General features: G+C 43.9%; 1 protein-coding gene across 1 annotated transcript; it reads right to left on the reverse strand.

Moving 5' to 3' along the window:
• Nucleotides 1-3,801: 3,801 nt before the first annotated feature.
• RPS15A (ribosomal protein S15a) lies at nt 3,802-22,871 on the reverse strand. Its single transcript, XM_070761137.1, has 5 exons — nt 22,783-22,871; nt 19,586-19,723; nt 18,549-18,628; nt 8,251-8,336; nt 3,802-3,938 (listed from the first exon to the last, which is right to left on the reverse strand). Exons 2-5 carry the CDS (start codon nt 19,716-19,718, stop codon nt 3,845-3,847), a joined length of 393 nt encoding a protein of 130 aa, XP_070617238.1. The 5' UTR covers nt 19,719-19,723; nt 22,783-22,871; the 3' UTR covers nt 3,802-3,844.
• Nucleotides 22,872-24,440: the final 1,569 nt, after the last annotated feature.

A 24,440-nucleotide genomic window follows, 5' to 3' on the forward strand; every position in this document is an offset into this window, starting at 1 on the left:
TAATCACCAAGGAAGTCAGACAACTGGATAATGCCAAAATTATAATCCTTACCCATTTGGAGAACACTTAAGGTTGAGAGAGGTTATCAACAAACTTGGGAGGACTTTTGGAAATTTGCACATTCAGAACTGCATTAATTTTGCACAGAATTTCAACACAGGAGCCTAAAACACCAAACTCTTGATAGTTTTGCTTTGTTGAGCTCTGGGATCTTGGAGATGATACCAGATTTAGGGAAACAAGAGCGTAAAGTTTCTATAAACCCAATTCTGAGTTTCTCAGAGCCATTTTAAGACCAAGAGTGCCCTCTGCTGGGATGGGAATTGTTTTCACTGAAACATCTCAGAGCCGTGATGGTAAACTTATGGCACATGTGCCAGACTGCGCATGTAGAGCCCTGTTTGTGGGCATACAAATCTAATAAATTATTATTATTATACGCGGCAGCCAAATGGTCTTCACAGGCATCAGAAAAAGGCTCAAAAACAGGCCATTATTCGGACTGTTTTCAAGCAGTTTTTTGGGCCCTTTCCCTGAAAAAATGGACAAACCAACAAAAAACTCCAGGCATATACGGACCAGCCAGCTGGTCTGTTTCTGATGCGCGCACATTCGTACACATTCCAGTTTTGGGCATTGAAAATATTCGCCATCACCGTCATTGAGGTTTTCTTACTGGTAAAATAAATGCTGGGAGGGGAGAGAATTCCGGCTGGAGAATTCTGGGAGTTGAAGTCCCCATTGTCAGATTAGACTTAGAAGGGACCTTGTAGGTCATCTAGTCCAACCCCCAGCTCGAGCACAAGTCCCTACACCATTTCAGGTAAATGGCCGTCCAGTCTCCCTTTGAAAGTCTCATTGGAGCGCTCACAACCTCTGCAGGCAACTTCTGTTCCAGTTTGATTGCTCTCACCATCAGAAAGTTAGGATCATAGAAGATTGACAGCAGAAAAAGATCTCATGGTCCATCTAGTCTGCCCTTATACTATTTCCTGTATTTTATCTTAGGATGGATAGATGTTTATCCCAGGCATGTTTAAATTCAGTGACTGTGGATTTACCAACCGCGTCCGCTGGAAGTTTGTTCCAAGCATCTGCTACTCTTTCAGTCAAATAATATTTTCTCATATTATTCCCTAAGAGTTGCCAAGATTCAAGAAAAAACAAGCTAGAGTGTAATACAGATAGTGCCCAAAGTAGAACTACAACAGAGCCCAAAATTTCTGATGCTAAGCAAGAGCCTTGAGGGCCACAATTGGCATCTTCCACCCAAAAGACTAGCTAAAATGCACAAAAATTATAGTCCAATGTGTTGGAAATGTAAAAACACTCAAGGCACCTTCTTTCATCTATGGTGGTTATGTCCAGAGACAAGAAAATATTGAAAATAAATAAATAATTGATTGTGTCAAATAACAAATACAAAAATAGAATATACGCCAGAGTTTTTTCTACTGGGTATTATGAGAGGAACCTATTCTAAAAATGTAAAATATCTAAGCTTGCATATTACAACAGCTGCAAGGATTGTATTTGCACAGAACTGGAAAAATCCGCAAATACCTGAAGACAATGAGATCATCAAGAAAATATACGACTGTGCAGAGATGGACAGATTGACAATGGAACTTAATAATCGAAAAGAATCGGACTATTATGAAACCTGGACAAAATGGTACCAATGGACAAAAAAAAGAAACTCAAAAGAAACATCGAAATAAAATATCAAGAAATCTAAAAGTAATTAGAAGACAATGTCGATAGGAATGTATATATGATGTAGATTCATCTATAAATATGATTATGTACTTTTAAAAACTGGAAAAATTTAATAAATATATATTGGGAAAAAAATAAAGTGAATTGCTGCAGTTGTTAAGTTAGTTACATAATTGTAAATTGAATCTGTGTGTCCAAAAAAAACCCCCCCCTCGCAAAAAGGAATCACGTGACCACTGGGCTACTGCAATCGTCATAAAAAACAACCAGTTCTTAACGATTAAAAGGAATGTAAAACCTTGACAGGTCACTTACAGTTGAAATATGAGGGTCGCCCAGAAATTAATGCATTTTTGTCTCCAACAATTATTTATTGAACACAATGAAACTTACACAAGAAAGAATGTTTCTTCTACACTCCCTATTTTTGCACGTAATCTCTGTCCCGTTCTATGGCCTTCCTCCAGCGAGACACAAGGGTGTGTTATGCCCTGTTGGTACCACTCCTTGCTCTGTTCACGAAGCCATTTCTGCACTTTAATGGCCTCACCCTGTGCCCAGCGACTAACCGTACTTCTGTTGACTGCAGATTCTCCATAAACTGCACACAAACATTTGTGAATGTTCCCAACAGTTTCTTTCTCCGTAGTGAGAAATTCAATGACACGCTGCTTGTAACGTACATCCCTTACAGACGCCATTTCGAAACACTGCTACAGCTACGCTCTGTCTGAAGAAATGCAAAATTTACACACGCACTCCTGACAATTCAAACTATATCTAAAGTTTCGCATTCGAACCATTACTGTAGGATGAGAAAAAAATATATGGTGCATTACGTTCTGAGCGACCCTCGTATAATACGTGGTGAAAAGGCAACCACTGTAAGTTCATTATTTTCCCCAGAAATGTTGACAAAGTAGTTTTTAACTTTGGAGGCCGAAATAAGTCATTTAATGGATGGAGAAGCTGTTGGGCTTATTTCCACCATTTGGAGATGCACAGAATAGAATTTTCTGCATTGGGTTGAGGAATTGTTAACACTCTTATTTGTTGCGAGAGTTGAGCAGGCTAAAATGTAAAACCATAAAAATAGAGGGGGTGGGTGGGTGGAACTAACCAACAGTTGGTGAACATCTGAATTCTGACAATCATTTGTCCGAAATGATATAGTGTTTCTTGCCTGAGCAGGGGGTTGGACTATAAGACCTCCAAGGCCCCTTCCAAATCTGTTATTGTGATCATGTGTGACCATGGGGCCAATGGACCCAAGTGTCATAAATCACTTTTGCAATTGAAGTCATTAAAGAAATGGTTGTAAGTCGAGGACTCCCTGTTATAATGCAACACAGAAAAATATTGGACATCGTTGGATACCTGAGATGAAAGGAGGCGCGTTCTGTGAAAAACCTGGCTCAAGTAATATGAAAAGCAAGGAAATTTAGTGTTTGCGTGGCACAGGGGAAAAAAAGAGTCTCATTTAGATTACAAACACATCACAAAGAAAGTTGACGATACGGAAGAATCAATCCTGCATCCAAGAACAATCCATATACAATTAAAAATAAACTTCCCATCACAAGTTTCAACTTAACTTGGGGGGGAAAACCCCGAGATAATGAGAAAATGAAGAAATGCAATCCATTTTTCCTGTAGGGCTCCACCAAGAGGAAGAATATTGCCATAATCCATTGCCATAGGGCTCCACCAAGAGGAAGAATATTGCCATAATCATTAAATTCAATGAGTTTTGCAGAAAACATGGGGAAAAATGTGAATCCAGAGGAATATTTAAACTTTAGGCTTCCTGTGACCAGCCAGACCATTGAAGCAGAGAAGAGAGAACACATTTTAAATTCAGAGCTAGAATTGTCCTTCTGCAAAGACCACGGTGGGGGACTAACAACAATAGTTGCATAAAACACATTAAAATCCAAGGCACGGATTTACTTTTGACACCTTGTATGGTCATTGCTGTTATGTTAAAAAAAAAAAAGGCTTTAGGTAGGGGTTTAACACATTGAAAGAGGAAAATATTCTCTTTTCGTAAGGATTCACTTCAAGACACTGGCTGCACAGAGTCCTTTTGAACAATTTATTAATTTGACTCTTTTTTTTACAAGTTTAGAAAAAGAAACCCAGGATCTTCCCTCCTGTGTGCTTTCGCCTCGCTTCCTCGTGATCCATGATGCCAGCTGACGTGGTCAGGACAATGTACCTATGAAGAGAGGAGGGAGAGGCTGGTGAAAAAGGTGGCTTGCGGTTTATTCCTGGGCAACAAATTTGTGACTGGCTTCGATCCCCTCTGCCCTGCCTAGAAGAATAAAGCTCTGCCACTGAGTATGTTCACTGGTGCCAATTTTGCAGCTCCCACAAAGCACCCCAGTTAGCAAGTGTCTTAAATGTGACAGCAAATCTTCTTTGGAAATGGAATTCTCCCAATTTTGGGAGGCGGAAAAAAAATCCAAAACAGTGCATAAAGTATGTAAAATGTGAACTTATGCATGGCAAATTCCTTGTGTGTCCAATCACATTTGGCTACATAGAGGCAACACCTGTTTTAAGAAGCCAGTGTCATTTTTGCTCGCCATGAAGTTATAACACAGCACTGGTCAAAAGGGCCCAGCAGAAATTATACTACCCGAGACTTCTCGGGAAACAACAACTGAATGAAAAACTGCAGGTGACCTTCTACCGCTGCACCATAGAAGTCGTGGGGCTTCCAAGATTCACCCACGTTTCTTCAACACTCCGTGGCTTGCATTGGCTGCCGATCAGTTTCCGGTCACAATTCAAAGTGTTGGTCATGACCTTTAAAGCCCTACATGGCATTGGACCAGATTACCTCCGGAACCGCCTGCTACTGCATGAATCCCAGCGACCGATAAGGTCCCACAGAGTTGGCCTTCTCCGGGTCCCGTTGACTAAACAATGTCGTTTGGCAGGCCCCAGGGGAAGAGCCTTCTCTGTGGCGGCCCCAGCCCTCTGGAACCAACTCCCCCCGGAGATTAGAACTGCCCCCACCATCCCTGTCTTTTGCAAACTACTCAAGACTCACTTTCAGTTATGCATGGTATGTTTGTGTGTATGTTTGGTGTTATAATAAGGGTTTTTAGTTGTTTTATTATTGGATTGTTACATGTTGTTTTTATCACTGCTGTTAGCCGCTCCGAGTCTACGGAGAGGGGCGGCATACAAATCCAATAAATAAATAAAATAAAATAAATAAATAAATAAATAAATAGAGTATTTTTCTGCACCTGTGTATAGCACAATGGGAGATAGGACAACGCTCCAGAGGGTCAACGCCATTGCCCAGAGGATCATTGGTTGCCCTCTCCTTTATAGCTCCCGCTGCCTTAAGAAAATTCAAAGCATTCTTAAAGATCCATCTCATCCTAGACACCTTTTTTTTTGTTTTGGGACTATTACCATCTGGCAGACGGTACAGGACAATAAAAACAAGGACAAACAGGCTGAAAAAACCAGCTTCTATCCTAGAGCAGTAACGATATTGAATTCTAGTGGACAGTGCAATATAAATACAATGTCAGGGGTTTTCAATTAGATTGTGTAGAATGCAAAAGATGTTTTGCACCTGGAAAAGGTGCAAAAAAGGGGCAACAAGAACGATCAAGGAAATGGAGCACCTCCCTTATAAACAGGGTGCAACGCCTTAGTCTCTTCAGCCTTGAAAGACGGCGTTTAAGAGGTGACTTGATCAAAGAATATAAAATCACGCATGGGATAGAAAAGGTGGAAAGAGAAAAATTATTTTCTCTATCACACAATACGAGGACGAGGGGGCCCTCCCTAAAGCTCATAGGTAAGAAAGTGAGGACAAATCAAGGGAAATATTTCTTCACCCAGAGGGTCCTTGGTTGATGGAATTCACTTCCAGGAGAGGTCGTGACAGCTGTCAGCCTTGATCGCTTCAAGGCAGGATTAGACAGATTCATGGATGCCAAGTGTATCAGTGGTTATTGAAATAGATGTCCATGTGCCGCCTCTATGTTGATTGAGGCAGGCAGGATTCCCTTGGGTACCATTTGTTGGGGGGCAAGGGAAAAGAAGGGTTTTGCCTTCTCTTTCTGCTCAAGATTCCCATGGACAATTGGTGGGCCACTGTGTGATAGAATGCTGGATTTGATGGACTTTTGGCCTGATTCAGCATGGCTCTTCTTATGTTCTTATGTTTTATTTTTATAGTTATAATGTGCACTGAATATTGGCGTGGTTGTGGCCCGTCGGCAGTCTGTTCAGCCAGGGATTTTGTAACCTACAGTGCTTCTTGGCAGTGCTGAGAAAGGAGGGACTAAATCCTTTCCTGAGTGCAAGCGCCGGGGTGGTGCAGTGGTTGGAGTGCAGCACAGCAGGCTTCTTTAGCTATCCGCTAGCTGTAGTTCAGCAGTTCAAATCTCACCACTGGTTCAAGATTGACTCAGCCTTCCATCCTTCCGAGGTGGGTAAATTGAGGACCCAGATCGTTGGGGGGCAAGAGGCTGATTCTGCAAACTGCTTAGAGAGGGTTGTAAAGGCATGAAGCAGTATATGAAGCAGTATACAGTGGAACCCCGACTTACGAGTTTAATTGGTTCCGGAAGGAGGCTCGCACGTCGAACAGCTCGTATGTCGAAACATTGTTTCCCATAGGAAACAATGTAAAAGCGATTAACGCGTGCAAGCCCGAGGGCTGAGGGGAAAAGACGTCGGCTGAAGCGGGGAAGTTCGCCAGGAGTCAGCAAAGAAGCCGCGCGTGTGTTTTAAAACATCGGAGCCGGCATGGGGAGGCTTTTAATCAGCCCCCGAGCCCCCAACCCAGACTCGGGGGTTGATTGAGAGCCTCCCCATGCCGGCTCCGATGTTTTAAAAGACACGCGCGGCTTTTCTGCTGCCTCCTGGCGAACTTCCCCGCTTTAGGAGGCAGCGGAAAAGCCGCGCGTGTGTTTTAAAACATCGGAGCTGGCATGGGGAGGCTTTTAATCAGCCCCCGAGCCCCGAACCCGGACTCGGGGGTTGATTGAGAGCCTCCCCATGCCGGCTCCGATGTTTTAAAAGACACGCGCGGCTTTTCTGCTGCCTCCTGGCGAACTTCCCCGCTTTAGGAGGCAGCGGAAAAGCCGCGCGCGTGTTTTAAAACATCGGAGCCGGCATGGGGAGGCTCTCAATCAACCCCCGAGTCCGGGTTGGGGGCTCGGGGGCTGATTAAAAGCCTCCCCATGCCGGCTCCGATGTTTTAAAACACACGCACGGCTTTTCCGCTCGGAAGCAAAGCAAGCCAGCCCGGGTCTTCTCGGCTCATATCTCGAATGTGAGCTCGTGAAGTCGAGCAAAAATTTCTCTAATCTCGCAGCTCGTATCTCGAGTAGCTCGTAAGTAGAGCTGCTCGTATGTCGGGGTTCCACTGTATAAGTTTAAATGCTATTTAATTCTATTTAGAATAGAATAGAATTTTATTGGCCAAGTGTGATTGGCCACACAAGGAATTTGTCTTGGTGCATATGCTCTCAGCGTACATAAAATAAAATGTACATTTGTCAAGAATCATGTGGTACGATACTTAATGATTGTCATAGGGGTCAAATAAGCAATGAAGAAGCAATATTAATAAAAATCTTAGGATATAAGCAACAAGTTACAGTCATACAGTCAACATGGGAGGAAATGGGTGATAGGAATGATGAGAAAAACTAGTAGAATAGAAGTGCAGATTTAGTAGAAAGTCTGACAGTGTTGAGGGAATTATTTGTTTAGTAGAGTGATGGCGTTCGGGAAAAAACTGTTCTTGTGTCTAGTTGTCTTGGTGTGCAGTGCTCTGTAGCGACGTTTTGAGGGTAGGAGTTGAAACAGTTTGTGTCCAGGATGCGAGGGGTCAGTAAATATTTTCCCCGCCCTCTTTTTGACTCGTGCAGTATACAGGTCCTCAATGGAAGGCAGGTTGGCAGCAATTGCTTTTTCTGCAGTTCTGATTATTTAAGAGCACACAAAGCTGCCAAGACACCCCTATACTTAATTACTCTGAGCATAATTGCCGGGAACAACAGTTGCTTCTAAATCTTGACCTCTGTGTTTGCATTCCAGCTCTTATCTTGGCCCTTGCAGTTTCTAGTTTTGGAAAAAGCCCCATTTGTTCGTAGCTTGCTCCTTGAATCTTGTTTGCTTTCTTTACTCGGCTTAGATTATTAAGTACTAATTTCTAGGAACTCTTTAAGGCTCAGTAAGATAACCAGACTTCCTTGTTCTTCGTTGTCTTGACCTTTTTGAACTGTTACGTTAGCAATGAAGCTTAATCACTAGCTGGTTGCTTGCTAGCTCAAGACTGTTTATAAACAAACTGTGTTTGGATGTTTGTGTGTGCGTAATTATTTGGGGGCTGGGGCAGAACAGGCATTTAATTTTGTTGTATGAGGTGCAGTGACAATAAAGTAAACTAAACCAAAACAAAAGTCGGGGCTCAAAACAACAGATCACCATCCCCTGGGTTGGCAATTTCATTTTTCCCAGCAATTTATTTTTGGACTCACACTTACCCGAACTGACGTGAAGGCAGGAGGTTATTTTGCCACTTTTCCAAGTCTTTCAGCTGGACATCGAATCTGGGACTGATCACACCGCACTGTCCAAACGGGAAGAAAGCAAAGAAGTAGATTGATACTTGTAGCTTATGCAATTGTTGTACAGTCCAGTGACCTTAGAGCTATGGATAAATCCTCACAGCCTTTTCCTTCTTCCCAGAGACTTTCAGTTGTGAAGAGGTAATGCAACAGACAAGGGGACAGAAAAAGGGTAGAATGGAGCACATACCTGGAAAGTAGTTCTATTATTTATTTTTAAGGGGGGGGGGGGGGGGAAACAATTACTACCAACCTGCCATCCATTGAGGATCTGTATTCTGTATGAATCACAAAGAGGGCCCCTCGCATCCTGGACATAAACTGTTTCAACTCCTACCCTCAAAACGATGCTATAGAACACTGCACACCGGGACTAGACACAAGAACAGATTTTCCCCAAACACCATCACTCTGCTAAACAAATAATTCCCTCAAGACTTTCAAAATATTTAATAAGTTTGCATTACTATTACTATTAGTCTTCTCATCCTTCCTACCACCCCTCTCCTCCCACTTATGACTCCATGACTGTAACTTTGTTGTTTGTATCCTTATGGTTTATATTGACTGTTTCCTAATATGATTGGATTGCTTATTTGTACCGAGACTATCATTAAGTATCTTTTTCTTTTATGTACACTGTACACTGAGAGCATATGCAGCTGCGAGAATGCAATCATGGGCTTTCCCAAATATGCCCATATTACACCAACACTCCGCAGTCTGCATTGGTTGCTGATCAGTTTCCGGTCACAATTCAAAGTGTTGGTTATGACCTATAAAGCCCTTCATGGCACCGGACCAGACTATCTCAGGGATCGCCTTCTGCTGCATGAATCCCAGTAACCACTTAGGTCCCACAGAGTGGATCTTCTCCGGGTCCCGTCAACCAAACAATGTCACTTGGCGGGACCCAGGGAAAGAGCCTTCTCTGTGGCGGCCCTGGCCCTCTGGAACCAACTCCCCCCCGGAAATTAGAATTGCCCCCACCCTCCTTGCCTTTCGTAAGCTACTTAAAACCCACCTCTGCCATCAGGCATGGGGGAATTGAGATCCTCTTTCCCCCTAGGCCTTTACAATACTATGCATGGTATGTATGTATGTATGTTTGGTTTTTATATTAATGGGTTTTTAATCGTTCTTAGTATTGAATTACTATTGTACACTGTTTTATTGTTGCTGTTAGCCGCTCCGAGTCTCCGGAGAGGGGCGGCATACAAATTCAATAAATAAATAAATAAATAAATATGCACTAAAGACAAATTCCTTGTGTGTCCAATTATACTTGGCCAATAAAAATATTTTCTATTCTATTCCATTCTATGCTATTCTAAGTAAGCAATGACGCTGGTTACTTGGCACATATAATACCACTACAAAATAAGATGCAGTGGTTGCCATTGTGTTTTAGGGAGCAAGTCGATGTGCTGTGAATCGCTCTATAACTTGGGACCAGGTTACTAAGAGACCGGTTTTCCCCAGTTGTTTTTACCTGTCTAGTCCAGCAAGATGGACATGCTTTGGATCCTGTCAACTAAGGAATGCCAGGTGATGGAGCCCAGGTGTTCCCTTTCTACCATAACACCTGCTCCATGAAACATTTGCCCTCTGGCCCTATGCCTACATTGTGAAACAAGCCGTCTCTTGGCTATATTAGCATAGCAAATTCTTACAAATCCTTTTTACAGGAACAAACCTGCATATACTTAATAAAACTGAATTCTTTATTTCAAGTGTCATTCCAACATTTTTTAGATCAGACTTGGGTTTTCTGAAGAGGTGATGACTTGCTATGAACATATTCATGTTGTTTTCTTTGTATCTATCTCTGTTACTGTTATATTTTTGATATGGTCAGATGACTAGATCGATAAAGTTTCTATTCTATTCCCCTTTGGATTGTGATGTTGTACTCAACTGCTCTGTATTTTAATTTTTGTACTTGTGGCGCTATTTTTAATTGCCTTTGTATGGTGACCAGAATAACTTGTTGCAATGGGCAACTATCGTGTTGCCCTGAAAATAAGAGATTGTATTTTTTTTTAACTCTGAAATAAACGCTTGGCCTTATTGCCATGCAATCAAAAGACCCATTATCAGGGGAACAGGGTATACAGATAAAGTATATAAATATTTAAAATGTATTTATTTACTGTGGTTCTCAGGAGTGTGACAAGAAACAATGGGTGGAAGCTTTACTGCGATTCAACCTCAAAATCAGAATTAGTATCCTGACTAATGAGGGAGATTAGGAGCAGAACATGCTGCTTCCTTATAGGTACTCTGATGGTTTTCTATTTTAAAAAACCCATAGAAACGGAAGATTGACAGCAGAAAAAGACCTCATGGTCCATCTACTCTGCCCTTATACTATTTCCTGTATTTTATCTTAGGATGAATATATGTTTATCCCTGGCATGTTTAAATTCAGTTGCTGTGGATTTACCAACCACATCTGCTGGAAGTTTGTTCCAAGCATCTACTACCTCTTTCAGTAAAATATTTTCTCACGTTGCTTCTGATCTTTCCCCCAACTAACTTCAGATTGTGTCCCCTTGTTCTGGCGTTCACTTTCCTATCAAAAACACTTTATTTAACCCTTTTAACATATTTAAATGTTTCAATCATGTCCCCCCCCCCCCTTTCCCTTCTGTCCTCCAGACTATACATATTGAGTTCATGAATTCTTTCCTGATACGTTTTATGTTTAAAAATGGTTCCACCATTTTTGTAGCCCGTCTTTGGGTCCGTTCAAAAAAGATTTGGACAGACACGTCTGAAATGATCTGAGGATTCCTGCCTTGGTAGAAAATCCCTTCCAATTCTATGATTCTTTCATCTCCACTCAGCAATTAAACATACGTTTTTCAGACACCGCTCAGCCACTAATGCCAACACAAACTCACAACAGAGTTCTACACAGCCACTGAATAATGATGGGATATGAAATGACAAGAGTTCCACGGCTCTGTCTTCTAAAGACGCTGAATTTAAAGCAGAATAAGCCCTGCAACACCCTGGCACCAAGAAGAAACTGTGAAGCACAAAAACAGTTTGTTTCTAGCTTTAGCACACGACTGTGATTTTAGCCTCACAAATCCACAAGCGAGCCAATCTGCAACTTGAGTGAAAAGAACCATCCGACGCAAAGAAACATAGAAAATTGACGGCAGAAAAAGACCTCATGGTCCATCTAGTCTGCCCTGATACTATTTCCTCTATTTTATCTTAGGGTGGATCTATGTTTATCCCAGACATGTTTGAATTCAGTGATTGTGGAATTACCAACCACGTCTGCTGGAAGTTTGTACAACTCTTTCAGTAAAATAATATTTTCTCACGTTGCTTTTGATCTTTCCCCCAACTAACCTCGGATTGTGTCTCCTTGTTCTTGGGTTCACTTTCCCATTAAAAACACTTCCCTCCTGAACCTTATTTAACCCTTGAACATATTTAAATGTTTTCATCATGTCCCCACTTTCCCTTCTGTCCTCCAGACTACAGATTGTCTTTCTTGATAGGTTTTATGCTTAAGACCTTCCATCATTTTTGTAGGCCATATTTGGACCCGTTCAATTTTGTCAATATCTTTTTGTAGGTGAGGTCTCCAGAATTGGACACAGTATTCCAAATAAGACGACAGCAGTCACGAATCTCAAAGCTGCTGCAGGAGTGGTTGCTTTTGCCAGGAGAGAGAATCATAGGTAGCGTTTGCTGGGGTTATACCTGCACTTCAGAAGGAAGAGAGGGGAAACTTACTCACTCGGGGCAACCTGAATTAGCAGTTAACCTTCCCTTCCCAATGCCGACCCTGCAGAGGTAGGAAGACATCTCTTAGCAGCTGGGCACTGACCAATGCTGCTCTTCCTCGGGCCCCAAATGTGGCAGAAAGGATGATTCAGAATTGCAGACATGCATTGCAACCCTGGACAATCACTCCGGCAAGAAAAGCTAATGGTTCAACAATTAAAGATTGTTGAGCTTGTCGGCTAGAAAGCTGACAACCTGGGTTCGAGACAGATCCCCCCCCCCCTTGCTTTCTTCCCATAAAACTAACACGTGTCTTATTATTATTATTATTTATTAATTTGTATGCCGCCCCTCTCCGCAGACTCGGTGCGGCTCTCAGCAGTAATAAAACAGTACAGTAACAAATCCAATATTAAAAGTTTCAAATAACAAATCTAATATTAAAAGTCTAAAAACCCATTATTTCAAAAGCATACACACAAACATACCATACATAAAACTATATATAGTCTGGTGCATCTTATACTCCGAAAAATATGGTACGGTGCTTAGTCAGGGTGTCCAGGTTGAAAGCATTTTGAAATTCCCTGATATTTCCCTGACATCTCCCTGTAACTTGTGATCTAGGTTAAGGCACTGTCGTAGATGACACCATACCAAACGGCTAAGCCATGGAGAAATGTCGGTAGCTGAGAAAGTAAGTTGTTGCCACAGTTATGCTCATTTTTGCTTGACTCTGCCAAGCAGCACAATCTATTTTTTTTTACTTGATTCTTCCCTGACTTTTAAACATTTTAATAAGATTGTTTTTCGCCCCCCTGATTTTTTGTTTTTTTCACGAATTTCCTGATAATTCCCTGATATTTCCCGAACAGCCAATTTCCCTGATAATTCAATTTTCCAGCTTTGACGGAATGTGCTAATTTGGGTGATAAGAGCCCACAGCTACAGTCCCGCTGGAGTTACTCCAGTAAGAAATAATTCAGAACTTTGAGGCAAAATAACAGAATCTTGATTCATACAAAAATGATTAGAATTAAGGTATGTAACCGACGCTGAATTTGACAATTTGGCAATTCTCCAGGGAGAGAGCCAAACCAATGTTGGGGCAACACTATTTGTTTCAACCTTCCTAAAAAAAAAAGAATCTCTGGCACAACAGGGCTGTCTAGAAAATCTTCCCGTTATGAGAACCTCAATTTAAAAATAAAAAGGAAAAAAAAAAAGCCCTGGCTTCTAGCAAAGTTATATAAAAAAAGACTGTTCAGAATTCATGTTGCTCCTGCATGGGAGAAGGAAGAATGCCTGTATAGATTAAACAGATTTATCATTCTAATAATTCAGCACAGAACTCAAAATTTATTACTGGAGCTGTTCCGTTTGACCTTTACATGAAATTAGAAAAAGCAACCGGTCTCTTGTATCTGACTCAAGAAAAGCAGAATTCTCAGATGGAATTGTGAAAGATTTGTCTCCTAACAGTCCTAGGCGTTTTCCATAAACATGTCACTTCGGTTTTCCGGAGCAGTCCGTTATTTAATAAAGAAACATTTCCAATAATCCTGTAAAACCCAGCAATCTTTCTACAGGCTGTTAAAAGCATCCACAAATGCTTAAACATACAGGATGGAGTGTCTGGAGATTCTCAGTGCTTCAGTTCCTGGTTGTCCCAAAGGTAAGAGTCAACCCCCTCAGAGAGGGTCCGCAACTTGGGCGTCCTCCTCGATCCACAGCTTACATTAGAGAAACATCTTTCAGTTGTGGCGAGGGGGGCGTTTGCCCAGGCTCGCCTGGTGCACCAGTTGCGGCCCTATCTGGACCGGGAATCACTGCTCACAGTCACTCACGCCCTCATCACCTCGAGGCTCGACTACTGTAACGCTCTCTACATGGGGCTGCCTTTGAAAAGTGTTCGGAAACTCCAGATCGTGCAGAATGCAGCTGCGAGAGCTATCATGGGCTTCCCAAGGCATGCCCATGTTACACCAACACTCCGCAGTCTGCATTGGTTGCCGATCAGTTTCCGGTCACAATTCAAAGTGTTGGTTATAACCTATAAAGCCCTTCATGGCACCGGACCAGATTATCTCCGGGACCGCCTTCTGCCGCACGAATCCCAGCGACCGATTAGGTCCCACAGAGTGGGCCTTCTCCAGGTCCTGTCAACTAAACAATGTCGTTTGGCGGGACCCAGGGGAAGAGCCTTCTCTGTAGCGGCCCTGGCCCTCTGGAACCAACTCCCTCCAGAGATCAGAATTGCCCCCACCGTCCTCGCCTTTCGTAAGCTCCTTAAAACCCACCTCTGCCGTCAGGCATGGGGGAACTGAGATATTCTTTTTCCCTGGGCCTCTACAGTTTATGCATGGTATGTCAGTATTTATGTCTGGGGTTTTTTATAATAAGGGTTTTTAGTTGTTTTATTATTGGATTGCTACATATTGTTTTTATCACTGTTGTTAGCCGCCCCGAGTCCACGGAGAGGGGCGGCATACAAATCCAATAAATAAATAAATAAAGAAATAAATAAATAAATAAGTAAGTAAGTAAGTAAGTAAGTAAGTAAGTAAGTAAGTAAGTAAGTAAGTAAGTAGGTAAGTAAGTAGGTAAGTAAGTAAGTAAGCAGGTAAGTAAGTAGGTAAGTAAGTAGGTAAGTAAGTAGGTAAGTAAGTAGGTAAGTAAGTAGGTAAGTAAGTAAGTAGGTAAGTAAGTAGGTAAGTAAGTAAGTAAGTAAGTAGGTAAGTAAGTAGGTAAGTAAGTAAGTAAGTAAGTAGCAACTGGATTTTTCTTTGAAGGCCTTTCGCTTTTCATCCAAGAAGTTTCTTCAGTTCTTCTTCAGCATTGAAGAAGCTACTTGGATGAGAAGCAAAACATTTCCAAAGGAGATGTCAGTGGAGATCCTCCATCATCCAGATCATGGTTGTCCCAAAGGTGCCTTTTCAAGAGGCAACTAGACCTTGTTTTTTCTTTGAAGACCGTCTGCTTCTTCACAGGGTGTCCAGAGGGAAAGCATTTTGAAGTTCCCCGATATTTCCCTGTAACTTGCAATTTCGTTAAGGTGCAATCATAAATGTCATACTAAACGGCTAAGCCGTGGAGAAATATTGGTAGCTGAGTGTTATGGTTGGCTCTGGCCCAGCTCCTGCCCCAAGGAATGTGGAGGTTGATGTGGGGGAAACATCCACATGCCAGAAGCCTTTTTTGCTCCCGATAGAATCTCCCGACGAAGTCTCCTCTGACGAAGGAAGTGTGAGTAGCAGGGAAGAGGGGAGTTTGGCAGACAGCCCAGGAGATCAATCATCCTTATCATCCCTGGATTCTGAACAAGAACTTATGACGGACCCACGCATGCGTAGAGTGATGCATAGGAGAGAACAACTGAAGGATTATTACAGGAGATAAGTGAGGCCCCCTGTGGTTGGGTGGGGCTGCTGTAATTAGTGCTACAGATAAAAAGAGCAGTGTACTGATTTAGCCTCGTGGAAGTTTATCCGATTCATAGTTTCGTCAAGATCGCGGTTTTGCTGTTTCCCTGTTCAAGGCTGTGTGTGGACTTTCTGAACTTTGGAATTGGACTCAATTTCCCAGTTACTGGGTGAGAAATTGGATTGCATTTAACCTGTGCCTTGTGTGTACAGTGATCCCCCGCTCGTTGCGAGGGTTCCGTTCCAGGACCCCCCGCAACGAGCGGGTTTTCGCGAAGTAGCGCTGCGGAAGTAAAAACACCATCTGCGCATGTGCAGATGGTGTTTTTAACTTCCGCAGCGCTAGCGAGGAGCCGAAGATTGGGGGCGGCGCGGCTTACGTCGCCGCCGGCATGGGGGGCTTCCTAGCAGCCCCCCAAACACGGGTTGGGGGTCCGGGGGGTGCTGGCAAGCCCCCCATGCCGGCGGCGACGTTTTAAAACAGCCGCGCCGCCCCCAATCTTCGGCTCCTCGCTAGCGGGCTTTCGAGATGAGTCCTGAAGCGAATTCGTTTCAGGACTCAGCTCGAAAGCGGCGAGAGCTAGCGCCCAGCCCCGTGACATTCGCTTTCCTGCCGCCGGCAGCCGAGTGATCCTGGGCTCCTTCGCAACCTCGGAGAGCTTCCTGGGCATGAAAGCTCACGAAAACCAGGAAGCTCTCTGAGGTTGCGAAGGAGCCCACGATCACTCGGCTGCAAGCGGGAGGAAGGCGAATCCCACGGGGCTGGGCTCGGTTACCCCCTCGGCTCCCCTCCTACCAGCCCCGCCGCGGAAGGCTCCATTCTGTTCCCTGAATGGAGACCGCCGGCCGCTCAATCGGGCCGGCAGGGAACAGAATGGAGCGTTCCGCGGCGGGGCTGCTAAGGGTGGGGAGACGAGCCCAGCCCCGTGACATTCGTTTTCCTGCCGCCGGCAGCCGAGTGATCCTGGGCTCCTTGGCAACCTCAGAGAGCTTCCTGGGCATGAAAGCTCACGAAAACCAGGAAGCTCTCTGAGGTTGCGAAGGAGCCCACGATCACTCGGCTGCAAGCGGGAGGAAGGCGAATCCCACGGGGCTGGGCTCGGTTATCCCCTCGGCTCCCCTCCTACCAGCCCCGCCGCGGAAGGCTCCATTCTGTTCCCTGAATCACTTTGAATCCAGCAGCTTCTGCTGGATACGGGCGGTGGGTGGGACGAGCGGTGAGGAAGCCAGGGGCTGTGGCAGCTCGCCCCCCCATCGCCCGTATCCAACAGAAGCGGCGGGATTCAAAGTGCTGGGGTGGGGGGGGTGTCCCGACAGCCCCCCACCCCAGCACTTTGAATCCAGCAGCTTCTGCTGGATACGGGCGGTGGGTGGGGCGAGCGGTGCGGAAGCCAGGGGTGTGGCAGCTCGCCCCCCCATCGCCCGTATCCAGCAGAAGCGGCGGGATTCAAAGGGATTCAAGGCTAACTTCTGCGCTTGGCTTGAGGACTCAGCTGGGAAGCGGCACGGGTGTTTTAAAAGGTCTCCGCCGGCATGGGGGGCTTCCTACCCCCCCCGAACCCCCAACCCGGGTTTGGGGGGGTGCTAAGAAGCCCCCCATGCCGGCGGAGACCTTTTAAAACACCCGTGCCGCTTCCCAACTGAGTCCCGAAGCCAAACGAACCCGGGTGGCCGGGCGAGCAGCGAGCAAATGGCGGGTGGCCGGGCGAAGGGCGGGCGAACGGAGGGCAAGCGGGTGCTGGGGGGGCTTCTCGCCCTCCCGCCAGCAAGAGGGGAAAGACCCAGGGAAGCCGCCCAGCAGCTGATCTGCCCGGCGGGGAACACCATCTACGCATGTGTGGCCATAGGAAAAAAGGGCGCACATGCGCAGATGGTGTTTTTACTTCCGGGTTGAAAAATCGCGATGTAGCCCATTCGCAATGGTCGGGGACGCAATAACCGGGGGATCACTGTACCAGAAAATCCCTTTGACATTTAAAAAGGGAGTTTTTTCTGTTGATAAAGACTTTTGGTTTTCCTTCTATCGTGTGGTGTGTGTCTGTTTGGACTAATTACCCTGTAATTACAGGCAGTTGGGACACGCCGGCAGAACACTGAGTAATCAAGTTGTTGGCACAGCTATGCTCATTTTTGCTTGACTCTGCCAGGCAGCACGATCTGGTTTGTTTGTTTTTTACATGATTTTCCCAACTTTTAAACATTTTAAGTTTATTTTTTTCACTGATTTATTCTGTTTTTCCCTGATAATTCCATGATATTTCCAGAACCGCCGATTTCCCTGATAATTCCCCGTTTGCTGGACACTCTTGTCTTCAGCTCTGAAAAAGCACCTTTCAGACTTCCAGGATAGAGACAACTTAAGAAGCTGTCAAGAAATTTGATGAAACGACTGGCAAGAGATACCCTTACTTTCTGGTGTGGCTACATGAGCATCGATTTCAGGGACATGGAGCAGAGCAGCACACTGTGACAAAGATGCTTAAGGTTGCCTCCATCCTGACAGTCCCAAAGGCATTTTTCTCCAAAACGAATGGACTTTCTTGGGGATTTTTCCCCTTGGAAATGTTTCGCTTCTTCAGCTATTTTTCCAAAGCCAAGGAAATCCTTTTGGAAAAGCACACAACCATGACCTGTGATTGAGAATCTCCATAGACCTCCATCCTGGCAGTCTAAGGACTGATGCTATGAATCCGATTTGGGAGATCTGTCTTGGTCTTTTACTGACGGCAAGGAGCCACACAATTTTACTGCTGCTAATTTTACGTTACTGACTGTAACACACCCGACTCCTTGCTCTCCATCGGTATTCCGTGTGTGTGTGATTTGTCTTTTGTACCTGAAGATAAGGTGGAACTACCCTTCTTTTAGGCAAAGCAAGTGGCAAAAAGCTTCAAATCCAATGAACGCTTTGCAGTGACACATAGGCAAACGTATGAATCCCACGATTCACGGTAGGAAATTTCCTCCAAGTGAGAGAAATTTAAAGATGGGCAAAATGTACCTCTTCCCAAAAATCAATTTGAACCTTGCTTGAATTCCTACCTTGTTAAGCCTGCCTGTGAGATTCACAACAATTTTCCCAGCTCTGTGGTCATCAATGATCTCAAATTCACCTATGTAGCCTGTGAATTAAAGAATAAACAATCCATTACTTTCAACGTCTTAATCAAAATTGAGAACCAAAAAATATGGGGTACTATTTGGGATAAAACAAGCCCGATCATTTATCATTTCACAGTAGCGTTTCTTAAGCTAAGGAGATCTGCTCTAGAATACAAGGCAATACCAGATTGGGTCAAGAAGCCCAAACATATTCAGAACGGCTGCAGGATTTGGGTTTTATATTACAACATTTAAAAGAAACAATAATATACAATAGTTAAATCCAATTAATTAAACTAAATAAGATAATCTAAAACCACCAATTTTGTTAAAAAATCAAACATACCCATTCAAGCAACAATCACACATGACATTCGTCGGCCAGGGGGCTAAGATCTAATCGGCCCAATCCTGGCGGCATAAATGAGTCTTAAGACTCTTGCGGAAGGCAAGGATGGTGGGGGCAGTGCAAATCTCCGAGGGAAGCTGTGATTCCAGAGGGTCGGGGCCCCCAGAGAAGGCTCTTCCGCTATGCCCCACCAAGCAACATTGTCTACTTGACGGGACCTGGAGAAGGTCGACTCTGTGGGACTTAAACAGTTGCTGGGACTCATATGGCAGAAATGGGCTCCCAAGCTCCATTTTTGGCTGCAATGTCCACCTGTAACCCTCTGCTAGCGAAAATGGAGCACAATAGGGCCACCCGCAGCCCTTGCAAGCTCAATTTTTAGCTAAGATGGCCTCCTGCAATCCTCTGCTAGCAAAAATGAAGCTGTTTTCACTGGCAGAGGCACCGTGGGCCGGTCGTTCACTGTTTCCAGGGCAGCCCCACGGGGCAGATCTAAGCCCCCCCCCCCCCCCCCCCCGCCCCTTGAGTTTGACACCACAAAGTTTAGGGCCATTCCTAACAGCCCCAGATAACAGAGTGAGTTATTTTCCCAAATGTTACATGTGAGTTCGTAGGTGCTGGTACTTACCGTGTTTCATCATCACGGTTAAGAACCGGACAATTACTTTGGAGCACGGCCTGATGAGAACTTGACGCTTGCCACGTTTCTCTGCATTGTTGATGCTTTTAAGGGCATCTGCCAGAACATTCATGCGCACCATGATGCCTGCGTGAAGGACACAAAACATTTTGTGAGCTTGTTAGGAGTCTGGAATTGCCAATGATGCTTTAACACAGGGTGGTCTGCGGAGGTCTGGGGTCCCCCAAGACCCTCTCAAGGTTTTACGAATTCAAAATTATTTGTCAGTCTCTACTGATTATTAAAATCCCATCAAACAACCCCTGGGAAGCAGTAATCTCTTTCTCTCTCCCCATCCCTCCCAGTAAATACAAACAAAAACTCTTTTGGTGAGTCCTCCATAATTTTTAAAAGTGGAAAGGGATTCTGAGAGAGAAAAGTTTAAGGAACATTGGTTTAACAGGTTGTTTACATATGTTCAGTACAACACAAAACACTGCAAGGTTCTTCAAAATTCCATTTTGAACACACAAAGAAATGACAAGTGAGATAATGAATTTACATGCATCATCTCTAACCTCCAAGAAGTATGTTGCAAGCAATGAAGTGGTGACTTCAGCAGAGACATTAAATGTAATTCCATTCTTGAAACAGTGTTGAATGGGTCTGTTTGAGTTGCAACTTTCCATACTAAGGCCCAACTCACTTACAAAACAAACTTTGGCTTTCTTCCAAACGCAGCAAATACATTATATAGAGATTAAACATGAAATAAAACAGAACTCCTAAGAGAACATTATTTGTAAATTCAACTGTCAGAGCAAACATCCAAAACATGGCACAGATCAAGCCAAACCATCTCTCTTAATAGTTGCTTTTTCATCAGATTCCCTTTAAAATTAATAATTTTGGCTATAAATTTCTTATGTTACAACATCTAAAGTACTGACTTTACACTAAACTAATTTAGCCCAAGTTAAGGATAAAGTTCCACAAATGTTAATGGAACAGTTTGCTTATTTTCTAGTTAAAAGTTTGGGTGGCTTGTACCCAGAATTACTAAACAAAAACTAAAATGATAAAGTGCTATTAAAAAACAACAACAAAGCTCCATTAGAATGTTTGAAAGCCATCACACAAAAATAATCCAAAGTGTGAACATCTATTTCCAAAGATTGCACCAATCTAGGTTGATAATATAAATTTAACTCGTGAGCTCATCAACAAAAGCTATTTAAATCCAGTTGTTATTTCAGCAATAGTAAGGTTTGAATATAAAAAAAGCTTTCAGATCTTAACTTCACATGGTATTCTGTAATCTCGTTCATCTCCTTTTAATACAGAGCATAAGAAAACTTCTCAAATGCAAACCAAGATGGCTTAAAACAGAACCTGTAGAACTTTTTCCTTGGCAGCTATTATCAGAAACCTGATGTGAATTCCATGAAGTTACACCAAAGTGCAAAGATTAAAGGGGTAGTATCTTCCTGAAATGTATCCTTAAATACTGAATTAAGAAAGGATCACATTTTCTCCTTATCCCCAGACATGAAGTGGTTTTGTACAAGGCTACATTATGCTTCATTTATTGGGAGACAAAGGTTGGAACTGGGTGCAAATCCTTTGGATTTATCCCTTTAGGGATAAATGCTTCTCAACTTTTCTAATGCTGCGACCCCTTAATACAGTTCATGTTGGTGTGACCCCCAACCATAAGTCTAGCGCCCATTCTCCCAACAGAGCTTTAAGCTGATTGGCAGGAAGATCAGAGGGACACCCCCACTGTAAACAACTGATTGGTCAGATTGTAAAAATAGGTTCCAAGGCGCCAGAATAGAAACTTTAGTTTCTAACACAGTGGGAAATTTGTCTTTTCCCACAGTCTTAAGGCAACCCCTGTGAAACTGTCTTTTGACCCCACCTCCCCCCAAAGGGGTCCCGACCCCCAGGTTGAGAATCACTGCTTTAGGGGGATATTTAGTAGCTGCAAGAATCTTAAAAGTCAAAGGAAGCATCAGGGGCATTTGGTATATTTTTCTAGAGAACCGATCATTTCAAGCTAGTGTCTCTTCCAGATGCATGTCCCTACAAGTTCCCATACTACAACCAAGAGAGTTGGGAATGTAAGGAAGAGAGGGGGAGAGATAAAACACACAGAGAGAGACAGACCTCCAGCAATGTATTTGGAGAACACAAGATAGATCCATGTCGACATGGATAGAAACAGAATTTCAGCACCTGGAGGCAGAAAGTTCCTAAATACCCAATTGCAAAATATATGGGACTTCCAATAGGTTTTCCCTTCAATTGGCTAGCCCAGGGATAGGCAGTTTGCTCTTCAATTCTGGGACTTCATTTCCCAGAATTCCTGAGCTCAGGAATTCTGGGACTTGAAGTCCACAAGTCCTAGAAGAGCCAACTTTGCCTACCCCTGGGCTAACCAACTCTTAACCCTCACCTGCAGGATGGAAGGGAAGCGCCATTAATTCTGCCCTCAACCAACATGGAAGACAAGGCTACACAGGACGGGCACTTTGGGGGAGGGGACGCCAAGCCGGACAGCCCACGTTGCAAATTTTGGAATAAAGAGGGGAAAGCCGGACTTCTCTTCTCTCCCCCCCCCCCGCCCCGCAATAAGATCCAAGGCGTCTCAGCCCCAATGCAAACCCAAGTTTTGTATTGCACTGCAGCCCAATCCCAGCCTCCGGGCCCAAATCGGGTTTCAACTAGCCAGGATTTCCCCTTTCCAGACAAGCCAGGTTTTAGAGGGTGGGCATGTTTTGCATTGCCCTGTATTACCGTCCCCACAACCTGATTAACTCGGAAATCTTGGGTTCCCACGACACGTGTTTAATCCAGTGGCAAGGGAACAGGGCTCCTAAGTTTGGCCCTCTCGGCTTCCGTCCCTCCTTCGCAACCTGAGGCCTGTCCCTCCGACTCAAGCCCTGCTTGCCTTCCAAGCGCCACTCTCAGGCATTCCTCTCTCCTAACCAGGCGCCGCTGCCGCCACCACCACCACTCCACCCCCGGCCGGGGTTCAGGCCGGCTCCGCCAGGGCCAGGAACGGCGCGGCTTCCTTCGAAGGAGCCGAGCGAATCGAGCGGAGCCCCGGCTTGCCGAAACCGGCGTTCAAACGGCCCGTGGAGGCGGGATGGAGGCGATGCGGGACGGATCTTAGCCGGGACCGAAAGCGTCTCGTTACTCACCAGGGCAGCAAGATGGCGGAAAAAGGAAGGCGGCCGCGCGCGCGGGGTGTATTATGGGAATTGGAGGCGGCAAGATCACCAGGAAGGAGCGGATACGGAGAGAACTTCCGGATCTAGTCTTCCGGATACCACAAACCCGCCCCCGGCGTGGGAAATGGATTGGAGACTATAGAGAATGGAAAGGCAAGAGGGGTCGATCTTTGTTTTGGGTCTGATGAAAAGGAGAGCTGGTTTTAGTTCTCTCTTAAAAAAATAAAAATAAACTTTATTTAAACACACAAAATACAAACAATTAAACTCACAAAGAAAAAGAGAATATTAAAACATTAAAATAAAAGTTGGACATTTTGTGACGTGCCTGTACTGTAGTACAATTCTAATGGGGCTTATTTACTATTACATAAATTGTATTTACATATATACATCAAGTTTTGGCAAATATCTTTTAGTTCTATCTCAAAGCCACAGATTCCAGCTAATGGGATTCTTTTTTGAGGGGAAGGGCGGGAAATGTAAAAATGTAATGAAATTCAATTTGGAGAAAAGCAAAGTCTTACACTTAGGCAAGAAGAACCAAAAGTATACACATATAAACTGGGTGAAAGCAGGCTTAACAGCAGTAACTGTGGGAGGAATCTTGGTGGACCACCAGTTAAATATGAGCCAGCAGTCTGCAGCGGCAGCAAAAAAAGCCAATGCAATCCTAAATTTATCCTAAAGCTATCATTAAGGGTTGTACCTTATGATTCTTACTTTTGTGCAGAGAGCAGATGCACCAAAGACAAATTCCTTGTGTGTCCAATCACACTTGGCCAATATTCCATTCATAAACAGGAATACAATCGAGATCAAGTGAAGTACTATTATCTGACCTAAGTGTAGCGCACGCACTTTTATTTATTTATTTAGGCCAATTTATTTTATTATTTATTTATATGCTACAATGTTTTACTAGCTACTTCAACTGCAACAATACACATCTTGCAATAGATGCAAACTTAATGTAAAGCGCTTCAGACTTGATTGCAGAAAAAATGGACTTCAGCAAGAGTGGTCAGTGCCTGGAATACATTATTTGACTGTAGTGTCTTCCTCAAACCCCTAAAACTTTAACTTTAAATGGATACCTTTGAGGTTACTATTGACCTCACCCCATTCCTAAGAGGTCTGTAAGAGGCATGTGTAAGTGCACTACAGTCCCTGTACTACCACTCTATAAAGCCTTAGTAAAACCACACCTGGAATACTGCAACATTTTGGTTTTACCACACTATAAAAAGGATGAGACTCTATAGTAAAGAGCAACAAAGATGATTAGACTGAGGACTGGAGGCTGAAACATGAAGAACGATTGCAGGAACTGGACATATTTATTTATTATATTTATTTATTTATTTATTTATTAGATTTGTATGCCGCCCCTCTCCGTAGACTCAGGGCGGCTCACAACAGACTAAAACAGTTCATAACAAATCTAATAATTTACATAGCTAGTGTAGTTAAGAGGATCAGGGAAGACATGATAGTGTTCCAAAATCAAGCTATTTTCCAAGACACCTGAAGACCAGCCAGACAAGAATAATGGATGGAAACTGAACAAGGATTCAACCTGAAAATGAGAAATTTTCTGACAGTGAGAGCAATCAATCAATGGAACA

This window comes from Erythrolamprus reginae, chromosome 9 (assembly GCF_031021105.1).
Source record: "Erythrolamprus reginae isolate rEryReg1 chromosome 9, rEryReg1.hap1, whole genome shotgun sequence".
In the NCBI taxonomy this organism is placed as follows: Eukaryota; Metazoa; Chordata; class Lepidosauria; order Squamata; family Dipsadidae; genus Erythrolamprus; species Erythrolamprus reginae.

Bases quoted from the DNA above. Each gene is read 5' to 3' on its own strand.
- RPS15A (XM_070761137.1), bottom strand. From the start codon at position 19,718: ATGGTGCGCATGAATGTTCTGGCAGATGCCCTTAAAAGCATCAACAAT. The intron at 8,337-18,548 runs GTAGGAATTCAA...CCGTTTGGACAG, and splicing joins TCACAGGCAGGCTTAACAAG to TGCGGTGTGATCAGTCCCAG. The intron at 3,939-8,250 runs GTAAGTGTGAGT...CTCTCTTCATAG, and splicing joins CTGCCTTCACGTCAGTTCGG to GTACATTGTCCTGACCACGT.